General features: G+C 37.4%; 1 protein-coding gene across 1 annotated transcript in view; it reads left to right on the top strand.

Moving 5' to 3' along the window:
• Cpeb2 (cytoplasmic polyadenylation element binding protein 2) overlaps nt 1–18,196 on the top strand; it is a 61,090-nt gene that overhangs the window by 22,681 nt on the left and 20,213 nt on the right. The window contains exons 6-7 of the mRNA XM_012516538.2: nt 7,526–7,576; nt 13,504–13,527. Coding sequence (XP_012371992.2) covers nt 7,526–7,576; nt 13,504–13,527 — 75 coding nt within the window. The remainder of the gene's footprint in view (nt 1–7,525; nt 7,577–13,503; nt 13,528–18,196) is intronic.

The raw sequence follows: 18,196 nt of genomic DNA, 5'->3' as shown, positions 1-18,196 counted from the left end.
CCCTAGATACCCAGCAGGCACACACAGCCCTTGCACTCACCTGCAGTCTGGAAGCCTTGGCGGACATGGTTTATACTAAACATTGAATATCTCCAGTAATTTCTTCAGTGCTATTTTTCACTCGTGGTTATGCTCTTGCACCACTGTAAAGTAAGGATGGTTATTGTTGCTAACTTATTTTTTTTAATATTTATTTTTATTTATTACATTTATTTATTGTGTGTGTGTGGCCAGCTCAGCCCACCAGGGGGGCGGGGCTGGCGGGCATGTGGTGCTGGGGGATCAAACCGAGGTCCCTGTGCTTTGCCAAGCTTGTTTCAAGTAGGTGCTTTAGACCACTGAGCCATCTTGCCAGCCCCTGTTGCTAACTTATTTTTAAGTTTTATACCAGTTCATCATTGCTGCTGTCACTATTTGATTGCTCATTTGTTTCCATTTTCAACGCTTACACAGTGAAAAGTTTTGGAATTTCTAGTTCAACTTATTTTTTTCACATCTTAAAGAAAAGGTGTATAGATAGTAGAGTTCTCATCTACCACCCAGTCACTTTCACCTGTTGTTGATATCCGTTAATAGGGTGTATTTATCCCAGCTAACAAACCCAAGTTGATACATTCTTACTAGCTAAAATCCATGTGCTAGTCAGCTCCCTAGTTTTTCTTTAATTACCCTTTGCTGTGGGGAATTGCCTCTAGGGCACCACACTGCATGCAGCCATGTCTTAGGCTCCCCATCACTGCTCTGGTTCCTCTGACTTTTCTTATTTTCAGTGGTATGTGCAGTTTTTATTTTTTCACATATATGTGTTTTTCATGTGTATACATGTGTCTGTATACATACATACACACATACGTACATAGTATGTGCACAAAATACTGAGTTTCATTGTGCCACTTTTATATGTAAATAAGGTTTTGATTATTAGGTGCATGTTTTATTGCAGTAATTATTCATCATCTTACTAGAGGATTAATGACTTACGTTTAATCTTTTGTTATTGTTGTCTTTTGTGGTTATACTTTATTTGAAACAAAACTTCTTGGCATTCTGTGTTCTGTGGTGCTGCTTGGTATACTTTATAGTATTGATTGGGCAAAAATCAAAAAAAGTTTTAAACAGTGTGAGATGAAAGCTAGTAGGACCCTGACTAAGGAGTAAGGTGTGTAGACTGATTTCAGGGGACTCTTAATGTTGATTGGTGGCTTTTGCTGTATGCAAGGAATAATTCTGTTGCTCTCTTGGGATCCAGAACTTTGGATCCAAGGGTGTTTTCTACATTTGTATGATCTTACTCTTAGGCTTTTATGAGGCATGCATTGAGATTTGGGAATGAGGTCAGGAATGACTGTCCTGTCCCTTGGATCTGAGCAGAGATTGGAGTTATTCAAGGTTGGTAATGACCACATTCTAAGTGGATTTTACCAGATACAATATGAACATTTTTTCTGATTGGATTTAGAAGTAAATGTGAGATGTAAATTATTTTTTTTTTCTTTTCAAAGTTTTATTGATAAACATATAGCAATGAGACAGTTTCAAATCAAATCGAAAGTACAGTTTCAACAAATAATATACTGCATACATTCTTCTCAGTGGTTAATTGCTGTACAAGATGCAGACTTGTGATCCTACTTACAAACACCATTAGAAAAAATCATTCTATTCATTAAGAGAATGCAACTATATATCTATCCCAACCACTTTGAATACACAGATCCAAAATGGACATTCATAGTTATACCCCAATTTTTTTTAAGTTCCGTTGTTGAATATTATAGGTGTGTAAACTCAGCAAAATATTCTAAAAGAGTACAGAAGCCCATAATATCATTGGGTCTTCTGTTTAACTGGCAGTGTCAGAAATTATTGACCTGAGTCCCCCACAGCTCAACATAACAACATGGCTTTACTTCCTATATTTCATCTTCATACTTTTCTACTGGATGGTTAAGACCAAGGTAAAGCAGGACCTATGCAACAAGAGTTGTAGCTTTTTGGTCTGACAAGGTCAGTGAAATGCCCTCAGGATTTATCTTGAGATCCTGTACCTCAGATTGTAGAACCTTTGTCAGTGTCAGCCATGTGGATGAGTCACGGCCAATGCTTGGCCTATGTGCTCTCTGTGAAAGCCTGAGAGAGTGTCTTCTCCCCATGTGACTCTCCTTAGGCACACTCTACATCATCGATCACTTTCCTCTTTGGCCCCATTATCTTCTTGATCAGAAAATTTGGGACATTACCGAGGTACATGACATTACAGTACAAGTTCTCATATGTCCTGAGTCTTAATTGACCTTAGAAGGGTAGGGCCAAAATGTTGGCTTTCCTTGTAGCCCTCCTTTTTCTCTAATTTTGGTCTGCAAACTTAGGTTGTTAACCGAGATGTAAATTATTTAAGCATATTCATGGAGTGTACCGAACTGGTGGGAGCAGTGCTGCGCTGGGAGCAAATAAGAAAGGACATTAGCTGCCTTCAATCAGGGGTGTGTGTGCTTAATATACCAATGGAATTTATCATGTACTCAGCATTTATTTTCACCCCTAGCATGTTGATATTCTACAGATGGGCAACTGTGATTTATTTTAATAAACTACAAGTTTCAGCTGCTACTAAGTACTGAAATTTGTTGCTCTCAAATTTGTATTTTTATCACTTTACCATACTGCCCCTTTTTAACTAATGTGAGTTCTAGACTTATAATAATATGTGACTTAAATGTTTAATTTTCTCTTTCAAAGTGTTGGTAGAATGCATGATGCTGGGTTTGTTTGTTTTTTTTAGCTATTTTCTTATCACAGAATATGTTTTTTGTTTGTTTCTTTTGTATTTTAGGGAAGTGTCTACAGGGTGTTCAGGGAGAGCTGGGATTACAGGTACAGGACACTACGCCCAGTCTCCATTGCCCTCTTAGCGTGCCCTGGGGGGTGGGCGGCACAGCAGGTCCAGGGATCGAACCCTGGCCCTTGCACTTGCTTGCAGGTGCTTTAATCTGATGAGTTATTTGGCTGATCCAACCACTAATAATTTAAACTTCATAAAATGAAACAAAAACTAAGGGAAAATTAGTTTTCATTGACGAAAATAGTTGTGGAGGAGGAAACATTTTGTCTATCTAAAGAGTAAAATCTTAGAACATGAGCAGGTTGCCCCCCTCCCCTGCAAAATGCTAAAGATGTGAAAGCTGAGCTAAAATAAAGGCTCCTTTTGTAATTTTTCTGTTTACTTAGAGCTTGTCTTTCTTGTGCCCTGAATACATGCACTTATAGTTGAATGTATGATTTACATAATGAAATAAGATATTAACCTGTTGAAAAAATATTTGCGGGCCTATTCTATACTAGGTTCTGCTGTAAATGGTAGACATACAGTACAGAACAAAGAGCAAAGTCCTCGCTCGCCCTGATAGATCTTCTGTTTTTAAAGAGACAACCAGAAATTAGAGAATAGATATGTGGTATTATGAGTTAGAAAAAGAAAAAAGCTGCTCTTTTGACCAAGATGGTCTAGAATGCCGCCTCTTACAAATCTGAGGTAAGGGAGGGGCACAAGCTCTGTGATGCCCGGTGTGAGAGCATGTGGCTGGAGCGGCGCCCGGCACATGCGTCCCTTTGCATTATCATTTATTTTCAGACTGTGTCTCACGAAGGTTCCCAGGCTGGCCTCCGATTACGGCACATGCCACACTGCCACACATGGCTGGGCATTTTAAGCAGAAAAAATTAAAATTAGAAATACCCTAAAGTAGGAGTATGTCTCATTGGAAAAATGCAAAGAGGCCAGTAGTTAAGATGGTAGATGATGAGGGACTAGATTTTTGTTCTACAGGTAAACCAAATAATTTTTCTGTATGAGTGGTAATTATGGTCTATTGAACTTTGATATTTCTAAGTACTTTTAATTACTCAGATTTACATTTAAAGTGGCTAATAGGAGAACTGTCTTTTATACATGTATTATGTAATTTGAAATTATAATAAACTAAAATAATTTCTAAGATACTATATAGGTTTTTTGTACTCATAGAGTATATGTTTAAGGACCCCCTTTATCACTGACACCTAAAAATATGTATTTTAAAGTTATTTTAAATTAATATCTTAATGTAGAAGTCCCCAAAAGTAGTAAATAATAATTATTTATAGCTCTATTAAAACAATTTTGAAGTGATTATAGGTTATACTTTCTAAATAATTTAAAAGGCAGTTGAAATTTGTCACTGGCAAACTTTGTTAAGCGCTATGGTTTCCTGGGGTAACAGAAACCTCTGGGGGCTTCAGTGAAATAGTTTATTTTTCTGAGAGAAGCATTCAGAGTGGTGTGGTGACATTCATAGAGCTGAGTTGTCATCTTCTGTTATGCTTAATCCAACCCAAGCCCTGGGTCTAGTGCTGGCTTGAAGTTTAGCCACGTCTCCAGCAAGCAGGATAGAGGAAAGAGAAGCTGTTCTTTTGAAGACTGACAGAAATTGCACATAACACTTTGATTTTGGATCCTGTTGACCACACTTCACACACACAGTCACATGGTACTATAAAAAAAGGAAGTGTTTACCATGGCACTCTGAACCTCCAGTTTTGGGGAGTCTCGTTACTAACAAGAAGGGCCGAGGGTCATTGTAGGCCCATTAGGCTACACCACAGAGCTTTAGACAGTAAGGAAAAAATTAGTTTTATAACATTGGGGCTTTTGTCTCTTTTTTTCCATATTAAAGTTTAAATCACCCAATAGACTATATATTCCCTGTGGGTTTTTAAATAGAGGAGTTGTCCAGTGACCTGTCACCTATCCCTTTCTCTGCATTCTGCTGTCACTAGGAAGTCAGCATTAAGGTAGCAATTAAGAGTGTCAAGCCAGACCACCGAGGTGTGAAATCCGGCAGTACTGCCCTACTAGAGATGTAACCTTGGACAAGGGAAGGAGAGTTTTGTGACACAGCTTCTTCACCTTAAAGTGGAAGGAAATAGTACCGTACATATGGGATTGTCTTCAAGCTTGAATAACGAGCTGTAAAGAATTTGGAAGAGCTCCTGACTCACAGTAAACCCCAGATGTTGTTAGCTATTACCATTAGGTGGCAGGTTTCTAGGGAAAGTACTTTTAATTATAACTAATTATAATTAAGTAAAACATAAATTTAAAAGTTAATAGTAAAGTTATATAAATATTATCATTGTGGTGGAAGAAAAGTAATTGGATAATTACAAATAAGTCTACATTTGTTTACTTCACTCTGGCATATTAGTTTTATAGATTTATGATTCTGTGTGATAGGCTGCATGTTAGACCATATGTACAAATGTATGTACAAGCAGTATTTTTCTTTTGAGTTTCATCCATTGTTATTCCTTTTAAGTTCATTCAGAGCCAAGATGCCAAAAGAGTATTGGGAAGGAAAAGATCTTGTTACTTATGTCTTGGGATAAATTAACCAAACAGTGAACCTATTAAAGAATAATTACATGGTAATTGAAATTTGAGTCTTTCAAGATAAAAATAGGACTCAGGAAAAGGGCTTTATTTATTCTGTTGTTCCAGGAAGTCTTGTTTGATTAAATATTTTTTTGTGCTTTATTTTATAACAGACTATTCAAAACTTTTTTACACTTGGCAGATTTTATTGAAGTTGTATACTTGTGTCAGTCTCTTCCACAGACAGACATAGAAGAGACAGTGTCTTATTTAAATTTGATCCCTTCCAATGCTACATGCTGTCAGTGTAGAAGACTTAATTTATTACACTGAACATCGATATATGTAGGAATTTCTTTTAAATCTGAAGTCAGGAATAACAGTAATTTTTTCATGAGTTTAAATTATTTTCTAAATTTGGTACTCTGTAGGGAGATGTTTCAAAATAGTTGTATTTCCAAAATAAGCTGTGATACGTCAAAATAGTGTGCCATGTAATTGCAATCCGGTTTAGGAGGCCCGTGTTTCCAGGCTCTTTCTGTATTGAATCTCCTATACAAAATGCAATTTTCACTTCATGCTGTCAGGTATCAGGACAATAAACCTCACTCTGTGTTTACAGAGGATGACAGCTTTATTAAACAGGTCACTTAGTTAACTAATTTCTTGCATGACACTCCAGTAAATAGAAGCTGATAAACTGTCCGGTTGAAACACACTAACACTTTTATTACATCACCTTTGAGTCTCAAATCAAAAGAAAGCACTTTCCTGCATATGTATCTATGTATCCTTCACATACAGCGAGTCTGCATAGACATTTTAACATCAAAACTGGATTATCTCTCACTTTTGCATTAGTAGATGATCAACTTCATGACTAAAATGAAAGCCAGTCAACAATCTGTCTTGTACCGGATATTTGGATATGTTAAAGGGCCTTTATTAAAGTATTTGCTGAAGTAGTAAAGGTAGATTCAGTCAATCTGTGTTCTTTATGTCAAATTCAACTGTTTATTGATGGCAGTCCACTATAGATCATAGTGTCTTTTTTAATGTCTGTGCCAAAAGTGGCTAAAGACATTTCATTTTAACAGTTGTTTGTTTTGGTTTTTTTTCCGGAACCGGGGAATGAACTCAGGCCCTTGTGTTTGCCAGGCAAGCACTTATTCCACTGAGCCATCTCCCAGCCCTGAGTTTTCTAAATGTATTTTAATTTGACTTTTTAATAGTCCATCAGGTACTTAAGTATTATTTTTTAAGAACCCACATTTTAATGAGTTCTAAATAATAACTGTCCTTGCTCTCGGCTGGATTAGTCAAACATTATAGTATAAAAGTGCTGAATAAGCCATGGTGTATTCTGTGCATGTCTTTTTTTTTTTTTTTTTTTTTTTTGTAAGTTTATGTATTACTGTTACCCTTTCTTATGCCTAGTAAGTATACAATTCCTGAATGAAGAATGCTGAGAATACTTATGAGCATGAATGTTTTCGCTTTTTAAAATATTAAAAATTCTACACATTTTCAATACCATTTGGAGTAATATACCTAAGAAGTTCGCATTAAACTTCATCTAGATACAACTATATAAAACCATATTGGTTAAGTAGCCAGTTGTGATGAGTTTTATCTGCTTATTTTAATATTTTAGTTAATTTTAATGCAGGAATACAAATTTCAAGTTTTATTTTCTAACCAAGACATCTATAGAGAAAATTAAGAACAGTGTATTACAAGTTAATAACCCATATTAAGTTTGCATAGATACCTGCATTGTTTTTAGATTTTAAAGAACAAACTTTATTTTATTGCCATTGCTCTTAAATCTAATTGTTATTTTGTAATGTAGGAACTAAGGCTCTTTCTTTCTTCATTTTGTTTCATTTCAAAAATAATTTAGTTCCTAGACTTAGACCTAAGCAGCTTAGGTTTTCTGTATTAAGTACTCTAGTCAATATTACTTTGTCATTACCCTCAAGACGCACATCACTGTCCCCCCACTTTTGTTTTGTTTTGTTTTGTTTTGTTTTTTTTGTTTTGTTTTTTTTTTTTTTTTTTTGCTTTGCCAAATAGCTCCTTAATCTTCAAATTCCTCTTCCTGTTTTTCTAAAGGTCGATTGAGCTACCCACATCCAGGAACTGACAATCTGTTGATGTTAAATGGTAAGTGTTTAAAAACTTTTTATTTATTATTGGTTTATGTAAAGGCAACTAAACGCGTATTTTTTAAAACCTTCTGCATTACACACAATTTAATCACTTTATAAGGATAAAAACAAAGCCATGGCCAGGCATGGTGGTAAATTCCTGTAGCCCTAGCTACTTAGAGGTTGAGAGGGGAGGGTCTCTTGAAGTCTGTCAGTAAGACCTTATCTCAGAAAACAGATGAAGCAAAGTCATAGCTCTTCCTTTGCAGAAAGCAGCATTAGGAATCTGAGAAGGTTTTGGCTGGCAAGGTACTCATGAAGTGTGTCTGGGACAGTATGAGTTAGTTCAGTGGTCACGGATTTGGGGTGTGGTCCTTGTTTGCATATAAGCTTTCCAAAGTAGGATACAACTTTAGTCCACTAAACATGACCTTAATTTTCCCACTTGTAAGATGGCATTATACAATCTCAAGGTTTATTGTGAGAAAAATGAGATAAAGTTTTCAAAGTACCTAGAGCCTGTGATTTAGTTTAAGCACTTGTATTTATATTTAACTGAAGATATACTTGTAATCCTGTGAATACAATAATCACATTAACTTAACTAAGTAACTAAAAAGTTTGCATGGTTACATTCACCAGTTAGAAGAGTAAACTTTCATTGAAGTTTGTTTTCTGTTGGTCCAATATTGTTGTGTGTATCGTCACAGTACTAAGCAGCCTATTCATTGAACAGAGATGGAAATTTAAAATTTTTTTAGGTAACTGTTAGTAAACTATATGTTACTTGGGAAAGGAAAATAAGAAATAGAAATCATACTTATTTTTAAAAATATTTAGTATTAGAATGGCATAGCTATTCCCATTGAAACTTTATTGAAATATGACAGTGAAGTTTAGGTTGAAAAATAACTCAGCTGTGTGACCTAATGCCATGTGAATATGACAGTAGTGACATCAAAGTCAAAATAAGACCCATGCTGTCTCCGAGACGGACAGGGTGGATAGAGTTTTGGAATGAGAGAAAAAAACTAAAGCAGCAGGGTGGTAGGGGAGCTGATTGATGGTGTTTCGGCACTTCCCTCTTCATATACTGAGGTGTCTGTCACAGGACATTGCATGGTAGCCTAGATTAAGGTCAGCCTAGACCAACTAGAAATTTCACTGAGGGACTTCTTTATTCAACTTTTTTACTGTGTAGCCAGGCTCACTAAAAATGGTACTGTAGAAATTATAATTGTAAAAGTAAACATAGCTTATTCCCTTGACTTAGTTTATAAAATAATGATACATTTAGGTAATAATAAATCATTTACATATTGATTCATCTTCATAAACCATTCTATATGGTAAGTGAAGATTTATGTATCGCTTTTTTAAGTTTTGAAAAAGCAAGGGCCTGCCAGTTAGCTCAGTGGACTAAAGCGCCTGCTTAGGCAAGCACTAGGGGACTGGAGCGAGATCGCTGGTGTGCTGTGCCAGGCCTGCCCCCTGGGGTGCACTGAGGCTGTGAATGAGACTAGGCATGTTGGCACGTGCCTGTAATCCCAGCATTTGGGAGGCTGAAAACAGGAGCATCACTACAAGTCTGATCTGTGTAGTGACAACCTGTAGACCCTGTACTACATACAAAAAGAAAAAGAAAGAGCAATTCTGTTGAAAATATCAATTTTCACCTACTCTGCTAAAGTCCATTGGAAGAAAAGTACTTTATGAGATAATTTTTTAGATTATTGACAGATGCTCGTAGAGTGCTGAGCGGATGGAGACTAGGATGATCACAATGTAAGGGCAGTTGCCAGCAGAAGCCTCGTGGGCACACTGACTTTCCGACTAAGATTTGCAGTTACACTAATTATTAAACTGACGATCTAGTCAGTTGCCAAAGCCCTTATTACAATCTAGATGTTAAGTTGAAAAATGTTTCCTACAAGAGTATTTTATTTTAGGTAAGAGTCGCATCTTGCAGCCAAAACTTCTTTTCTCAAATGATGTCCGCTCTCAGTAGTCTGCCACTTGGGGCTGCCATGCACACCTAGTGCGGGAAGCCAGCCTCTGTGTGAACTCCTTCTGGCAAGGGCTAGAGGAGGAGAGAGAGCGAGATCGTGAAATTAGGACATCACAATGTATTCAGGTCAGGAAGAGAAACATTGTGACTCAAAGAGGAAGAAGTCTTTCCTTACTTGAGATTGGCTGAGCCATGAAGCAGGAGGCTCATAGCTGGGTGTGTTTGTGGAATAAGGAAGTGGTCAGTAGTGAGAATTTAGCTCTTTGTGGTAGGTATCCATCATTTAGGAGAGAATTTGGCAAAGAGAGGGGAAATATTTTGGGTTGTTTTTCAAATACATGTAAGTCAGCTATATTCAGAGTGAATCATCTCCCTGGAAAATAGGGGAATTCAATGCTGGTGGTACAGGCTGCGCCTTGTGAAGGAGGTGTGGGGACCTCTTAGTACCTAGGATTACCTTTTAAATTATTAAAGTCTTTTTAAAGCATATCCAGGGGCAGTTGCATAAGTTAGTTGCATTATTTACCCCATGAACATAGCTGATATTGTTGACTTCAAAATCAATACCAAGAAATCAATTTGCGTCAGCACTTTTCGCAGCGTGTTAGCAGTAGCCAGTTCTGATGGGTACCAGACACTGAGGCCAGTTTGGGTTTTCTGTGGGACCTTGATTAGCTTTCCTCACTTCACTTTGGCTTAGTTTCTTCTGTTTATAACAGCATCCTGCCTGCCTGCATGGGGTGGGTAGACCGTTGTTGGGAGTGAATTCATTCATGTAAAATATTTAGAGCAGTTGCTGAAGGTAAATAATAGCTGGGCATGGTGGGCAGCAGGACCGGAATAACTTCACAAGAGCAAATTCATGACCCGTTAATAGATGATGGAGCTAGGTATATTTATGTTGGGGAATGTAAAATTGAGGAATAATTGATGGCCCTTCTAATCTTGAGAAGGGTGGTTTAGAGCAGTGGGTATAATTTTCTTCTTAGTTTTGTTTTGTTTTGTTTTGTTTTGTTCAACTTGGAGAGATTTCTCTTCAGTTTCTTACCAAGAGCAGTTTGACCTCCATTTCCAGCTGAGTTGGGGTGTTTGCCTGGCCCTGCCTCCAGCTGCGGTAATTGGGCTCCCGCAGCTGTAGGTGAGAGCAGTGATTATGGGCACAGAGTCCCTAGACAAAACGTTACAATTACTCTGTATTTTTGTAGCAGTGAGTTAGAAGCTAAACAAGATGAGTGGGATCCCAGGACCAATTATGAAGTCATTTGGACTCCCTTGTATAGGAGAGGTCTTTAGGTTTTTCTCAGAGCTTTTTCAGTATATAAAGAAATGCAAATGCATTCGTCAGTGATGTATTTTAGTGTGTGTATATATATATATATATATATATATATATCCAGATCTATGTTCTTACCTAAATGAGGTTACTTTTTGGTAAATGCTTTTATAAGATACATATACATGAAATTTGATGAATGTAATTTTTATATAAGATGTTCCCCCATTTTTTCCTAAATATTCCAAGTTAAAGGAGCAGGTTAAATAAATCTTAAAACTATGATAGTCATTTTTATGAGTTTCTTTGTTTACTGGAAGTTTGATATTGTGATTCACTGTTATAGTGGAACATAACCTAGAAATTCATATAGAAACCCTAGGAGAAAATTGAATTCAAGCACCATCATTTGGTGAGACTGTAGAAGATTGCTTATTCCATAACAGGGAATAGGAAATGTCTTGTGTGGTTTCACTTCATCCAGAGTCACTTTTATTTAGGGTGCTGTAAGGACTTACCTCCTGAGAGTTGTCCAGAAATAAATGCGATGCCCATCCTAGGTATGAGATAATGGAAGAAATTTTCTGTTTAAATTGTATGTTCCTGCCTTTGTAGAAGATGAAATTTTCACTCTTGTAACACCAAGGAACTGTAGTGAAGAGTGGGAGTTGAGAACATAAACTGGTTATGATGTCATTAATTTTCTCAATAGGTTAAGAATTGTATGCTATCTTATGACTTAATAATAATTCATCACTTGGCCTTAAACTTGACAAAAGTAGTTTCATCACTTTATAAATCTTAATCCCTCTCATCTAGGACAGCCATGAATAAATTTCTAAGCAAACTTATACTGCAGTGGTACCCTAGGCCATACTTAGGGACAAGCAGGAAGCCTAACTCCCGCTTGTGAAGGAGGCGTGAAAAACGTCAGTCATGCTGCCTAATTCCGGGCTCCGGAAGTTTACTCTTCTGTGGCCTATTCTTAGTGGCTCTTTAAAGTTACTTTTTTGGCTATGGAGATAGCTCGGTGGTCTAAGTGCCTGCCTGGTAAGCACAAGGGCCCAGGTTTGAATCCTGGTGTGTTTTATGCCACGCTGCTGTGCCAGCCACCCAAAACAGACTTGGTTGCACCTGCCTGTAATCCCAGCACTGGGGAAGCTGAGACAGGAGGATCACTATGAGTCTGAGTTGCTCAGCGAGACCCTGTACCAAATAAATAAATAAATAAATAGTAACTTTTTAAAAACCTGATTTTCCGTGGTCAATCTCCCAGCACTATGAAACATTTTCTTAAGGCCTTTATAACTCTTAGAATACTTAAACAATAAAATTCTAAATTCTACTTCATTACCCTCATCCTAAATTAAGAATTGGTCTGATAAATTACAAAATCAGTCCACCAGCGCTGAGATCAGGAGAGCTCGGGCTGGCCAGGTGTGATGAGAAGCCCATGAGGTCGTTCATTCAGAGACTGATGCTAACCAGATGTTTATCGACTCATTTCTTAGAAGTGTAAGGCTTGATGTGTGGTTTTCCTACCTTTTAGCATTTAGTTTTTCCTACTTTTTTCCTCACTGTATAGCCATTTTATCTTAAAGCTTTAGTATAAAATTAAAAATATACTTTGTAAAACTAAAACATAGCATATTTAATAACGTGGAATGATTCTGTTTGATCTTGAACCTTTATACTTTTGGATTGGCTACATTTCTAACAACTTTCAATGCAAGTATTTCATTTGAGATTTATTTAACATTGAATTATTTGCAGGCCCAAACAAAATCTATTAATATGAATTAAGATCTAATTGTTTTAATAGTCATTATTTGGTTATTGCCTTAGTAGTATGTCTTCTAATATAAAAATGTTGTGTGCTCAGATTTGGGGGGATTATATAAAGTCAAGTTGTAATATTGTCAAACTAATTTCTTATGAAGAAATACTACCAGTTTTTTTCTCAATAATTATCTCAACTGTTAAAAACATAAATCGAAATGCCTTTCTGCCTTACATTTTATAGCACTTAACATATACACTATAAATATGAGGATGTTAAGAATAATTTTCATCTGAATCCCTCCAGGTCTCAAAAGTAGACATGTCTGAAGAACAGAAAGCATTATTAGCTTTAATATGTGGCCATTTCTCTAAGCACATTTAAAGAGGCATTGGCACTTTTACACCCCACTTAAGCTGTGCTTCATAGTAGTTATTATTCATTTGAATCTTCCACTACTACTTTCATGGAGTTTGGTGTAATAGAGATTGGGTCTGTGTAGCTTTCTATTGGAAAATACATGGGTCTCTGTAATGAATTGGAAGATAAGAATTTAATTTAGATAGTTTTCACTCATTGAGAAAAATATTTGGGTTGCTGTTTAACTGAAAATTGTATATTCCTATCAGGATGAAAGCAAGCAAATAATAACTCATGAATTTTAAATATGAAGGTCAAATAACTGTACATAATCTGTTATATGGTTCACATGACAGATGTCTAATGAAAGTGCTTTGTTCATAATGAAACACCAAGCAAATGTTAGGTGATGTCGTGTTTAAAGCAGCGCTCATTCCCGAGTGCCCGCTGTCACAGGTGGTTGTTCATGTAGGCTTCCTTTTAGTTCTGACATTTTACACTTTCTCCTTTGTTTACATGCAGCAAGGAGTTATGGGCGAAGACGAGGTAATTCCTTTCTGTTTGCTATGGTGTAACTGTTTCTAATTGGGTTTTCCTGATCAGTGTTGGAATTAATTATTCCAGATAATTAATACAATGTCTGAAAACTCGTAGGAGAGTTAAGCTTTGATTTGCGTACTTACAAAAGTTCTAATTCTAACCTTTAAGATATATTTTCATACTAATTATGGTTATTTAATAAAATTGTTCTATTTAAACTACACTCAGATTTTAACTTTAAAAGAGCTATTCTGTATCTCTTAAAGCTTCTGTTTACAGTTTGTTTAACAAATTTGTCAAAAGTGACATACAATGTGATTTTTCCATTCTCTAAATTATTAAAATTAAGTTATTAAATTAAATAATTTAGAATTCTAGATTATTTTCTGTGTTTGACTCAGTTGAAAATAGCATATAGCGTAAGTAAATTTCTGCTAACACTGCATAGTGGAAATCATGCTGCTAATTTTGCCTGTCTTCTGAGACTACAGTCCTTCCTGTTTTAGCACCCACCTTCCCCTCCCTCCACAAAAGGATTCGGGGGCGTGCTGCTCTGGGAAGGGCCAAGCTAGGATTGTGTGGTGAAGCGGCATCGCTGAGCTTCCTGGAAGAGCAGCTGACATTTTCTGTGACTAAATCTTTGCCTCTCTCTTTTCTGTGCGTAGAGATGGAGAAGGAGAACAGTAGAGTGAGAGCAAGCATAAGTAACTTCACAGTGCTAGACTGTCCACTAAGCAGTGGGCACGGGCTTGGCCTACTTCCGCTTTGTGCCACAAACCGTGTTCGCCCTGCAGACCTCGAGAGTCTTCGTGGAGTCATGGAGGGTGGGCGGCACTCACAGTGCCCTGAGACAGGTTCTGCGTGTGTGCGCAGTACTTCATTTTCTCCTCACCTAGGCGTGTGTGGACTTTGGAAATAGACAGGCGAGAGTGCGGCCACTGACGAGCCAAATTCAATTTTATGTTCTTAAGTGGTAGTTCCGGTTTCATACTTCAGACCATCTGAATTCAGCCTCATAATTGCTTCTTCAAATGCTGGTCTGAAACTTTGGCTTCTCATGTTTTTTTAACAAAAAGGAAGAGACTGAAAGTTGAGGCTTAGAAAGCTGAGGCTGGGTAGCTTGAAGGGTGCTCTCAGCAAGCTGGGAGGAGGGTGGGAGGGAGGACTGGAGGGCCTGATTTAGGGCTGCGGCCGGCCTACTTCCCTGCGCGGTGTGGAGCTCTAGTTCCCTTGAAACAACCCAGGCTCCCCAATCTGAAGTTTAGGTAATTTTGCAAGTGTGGAGGAATTTAGGATTCTGTTCTTAGTAAATGCTTATCATCTTTTAGTATTAGTGACTTAGGTTTACTTTGACATCCTCTAGTAAATATGACCAAGTAAATTCCTAGGAAAAAGATACCAGAACGTGATGCAGTAACTTGTCTTAATTCTCAGCTCAGTAGTCGTAGACTGTGGTTGTGATAATAAGAAAAAAGTTTCTTTCCCCAATTTTAGATAACATGCTTGCTACCATTCTTGTCTGTCTCTGTCCCCTGGGGCCAAGAAGGTGGTCCCCTTCAGGACTGGCTCCCAGCAAGACACTCTTACTTGGTTTAAGGCTTCAAAATAAAAGCTTCCTTTGAGGACAGATCTGACAGTTTTTGCACATAGTTGGCTTCGTCCAAGCGGGGACTGATGCCTGCACATTCCTCTTGGATTGTGTGGCATTACTGTAGTAACTTTCAGTTGGGTCTCTGTGTATTTTGGATTCTCAAGCATCAGACTTCTCCTTTTCTGAGCTTCAGTGTTGTAGATTTGATCATCAAGAAATTGCATTTATTCATTTTTCTTTTTAGAAGAAAATGAATCTTCTATCTTCCATTCATGTGAGATGAGTCGCCATGAGCTAGTGTAATTTTGCTAGAAATAAAGCAGGGCCCTTCCAGCAGCGCAGTGCTGAGTACGCAGCGTTCGCTTCCAGCCCTGTTCAAGGAGGACTCGCTTGTTTCTCTTACTCGCACCTCTGACTCACCTTTCAGTCCAGTGACGATGCTGTTTTCATTTAGAAGACTTCCCGCGTCACTGCAAACAAAATCATACCAGAAGACTTTATTTAGTTTTAAAATTTCCTTGAGGTGATAAATATGAGCTGTAAATCCAACTGATTTTAGGTACTGCCTTATGAACTAACTTTGAAATAATTATATTAGAGATAGTTTTAAAAAACAAAGCTTGTTTCCCTGCATTTCATATGTATGTAACCAACTACTTACCACTCCTGGGTATCTCCCAAGAGTTCTGCTGCTGCAGGGCCGCCTTGGAGAGAGCACTGGGAGTGAGGAAGACCTACGTAGGTAGCTCACTATAACTTCTGTAGGGCTGGGGATTATGATAGAGCTCTTGCCTTGCATGCAGAAGGCCCTGGGCTCAATCCCTACCACACGCACCCCACACGCAGTAAAAGAAACTACCTCTCTTTTGTTGCTACCCTTTGCCCTTTGTTCTTTTTTTTTTTTTTTTTTTTTTTTTTTTTTTTTTCATTCCATTCTGAGAGTGCAGAGACTGGGCTGACTTGGAGTAGGGTAGGAGATTATGCAGAGAAATGTGAAATATAATCTCCTTCACTCAACTTAAAATATTACAGCATGACAATCTGCCCCTTTAATCCTCTATTAATCCTCTTCCTGCTGTGCTCCAAAAAAGAATAAAAATGTAGAGAGTATTCTGAGTCACTGAAATCATATATTTTAGTAGTAATAAGCCCTGAACTTATAAGCAGACTGAACTCAAAGCTTGAGTCAGCAGATTGCATATAGAAGGGGGTAAGAGAAATAATTTGAAGGGGAGGCAAATTATGGAAGTTTACCTGAATTTGATTTATTCAGTTACAAGCTATCATTAATAGGGAGTTATTAATACATACTGTGTATTTGACACCTAGTTTTTGGTATGTAATTTCAGTAATTATCAGAGAATGGGCAGGATTTTTAAAACTTGAAAAACTGGCAAGATAATATTTTATCCTAGGGATTGGCAAACAGCGTCCCACAGGTCCAGCTTCCTGTCCTTTTAAATAACATTTATAAGACACAGCTCTATTCACCCATTTGCTTCCTTTGTGCTGGGCGGCTGTGGGGCTGCTGTGGTGGCGCAGTTGAGTCACTCCCCTCAGCAGAGCGCGTGCAGCCTGCCACGTTGGACATCAACGCCGACCTCACTGTCCATACCCTCAAAAGACCATGCTATGCCAGATTTTACACTCAGCCACACCAAATTTTAAAGGAAACAAAAATTTAATGAACTTAGTATTAAGGTTAACATATATGTAGAAATTAAATTTACAAAGACATATAGATCTAAAAATAATAGATTAAAGTTAAGTATCTTAGTTATCTACTATGAGAAAGCAACAGACCTATTATTGGAGTAAGATATTTTAAGCAATAGGTAGGTGCATGACATCCACAGTTTTTGGAACAGCATACGGGTCAGGGGGTCTGTTTAATTAAAGAGATGGTGCTCAAGGGAAATCCATCCTGAAGTTACCTCTGTTTCCTTGATAAATGTTGTCCTTGCATATTAAATAAAAATCATGTCATCCTATATTGGATTATTTTGCTGAATTCACGTACTTACGATATTTAAATGGCAAGTGAATACCCATCTCTAACAAAACTAAACAAAAAAAGGGAATCAAAGGGAGGACCATTTTGTATTTATATATACAAAATAGTTAGGATAGATATACAGCTACATTCTCTTAATTCAATGAGAAGAAAGGTTTGTACTAATAGTGTTTGGACAGGACATCATGTCTGCATCTTATACTATGAATAACCACTCCAAAGACAATATGCAATTTATTAATTATTGAAACTGTCCTACTAACCTGTTTTAAAACTATGTCATTGCTATTTGTTTCTCAATAAAATTAATGAAAAAAAATCATGTCATCACACTGGTAGATTATCTGCCCTTGATGCTAGAATCCTAAAAGACAGAAAAATGTTCATATTAGTCTTTAGTTTCTATACTTTATGCATTTTTTATTTTATAACAGCATTCAATAAATAATAGTATGAAGTAGTCCGTAGGGCTCAAAGAACCATGCTTAGTTTCAAGCTAGACATCGACTGCATTTGCACAAGCATGTTTCCATCTCCAGCTTCTCGCGTCAATGTGTTGACAATGTATTCACTCTGAGACTCGAGGATGAGGCTCGTGTCTAAAGTGTCAAGTCTGATTGTTAATGTTTGGGAGCAGGAGTGTGGCCTCCGGTGTGAGCAGCCAGCGCGTCTCCAGGCGCACACGCCTGCTGTGCCCCGTGGGGAAGGCCACCGGGCTGCCACTCAGCCATGAGCACAGGCTGTGTCTGTTTAGGAAACGTGATAAAGTTTTGATTGTACACAGCAACAATTTTTATGGAAAGTCACAACTCCTAAACTTTTTCTTTTTTTTTTTTTTTTTTTTCTGAAGAATTTCATGTAATGCTGTCTCTGAGTTTTCCCTATCAGAGGCCATTCAAGTTGCCCCTTGCAGCTTGATAGAGCTTCGAAACAACCAGTTCATAGAATAATTGTATGTTTTACTTTATTAGAAACTGCCAAATTTATGCTCCAAAGAGTATGAAACTGACTTTAGGTTATTATACTTTTTTTTTTTTTTTTTGGCAGGACCGGGGATTGAACTCAGACCC

The sequence above is a fragment of the Octodon degus genome, unplaced genomic scaffold (genome assembly GCF_000260255.1).
Source record: "Octodon degus isolate 3935 unplaced genomic scaffold, OctDeg1.0 scaffold00006, whole genome shotgun sequence".
In the NCBI taxonomy this organism is placed as follows: domain Eukaryota; kingdom Metazoa; phylum Chordata; class Mammalia; order Rodentia; family Octodontidae; genus Octodon; species Octodon degus.
The sequence above is the reverse complement of the archived record's forward strand: the minus strand, read 5'-3'. Positions and strand labels throughout refer to the sequence as shown.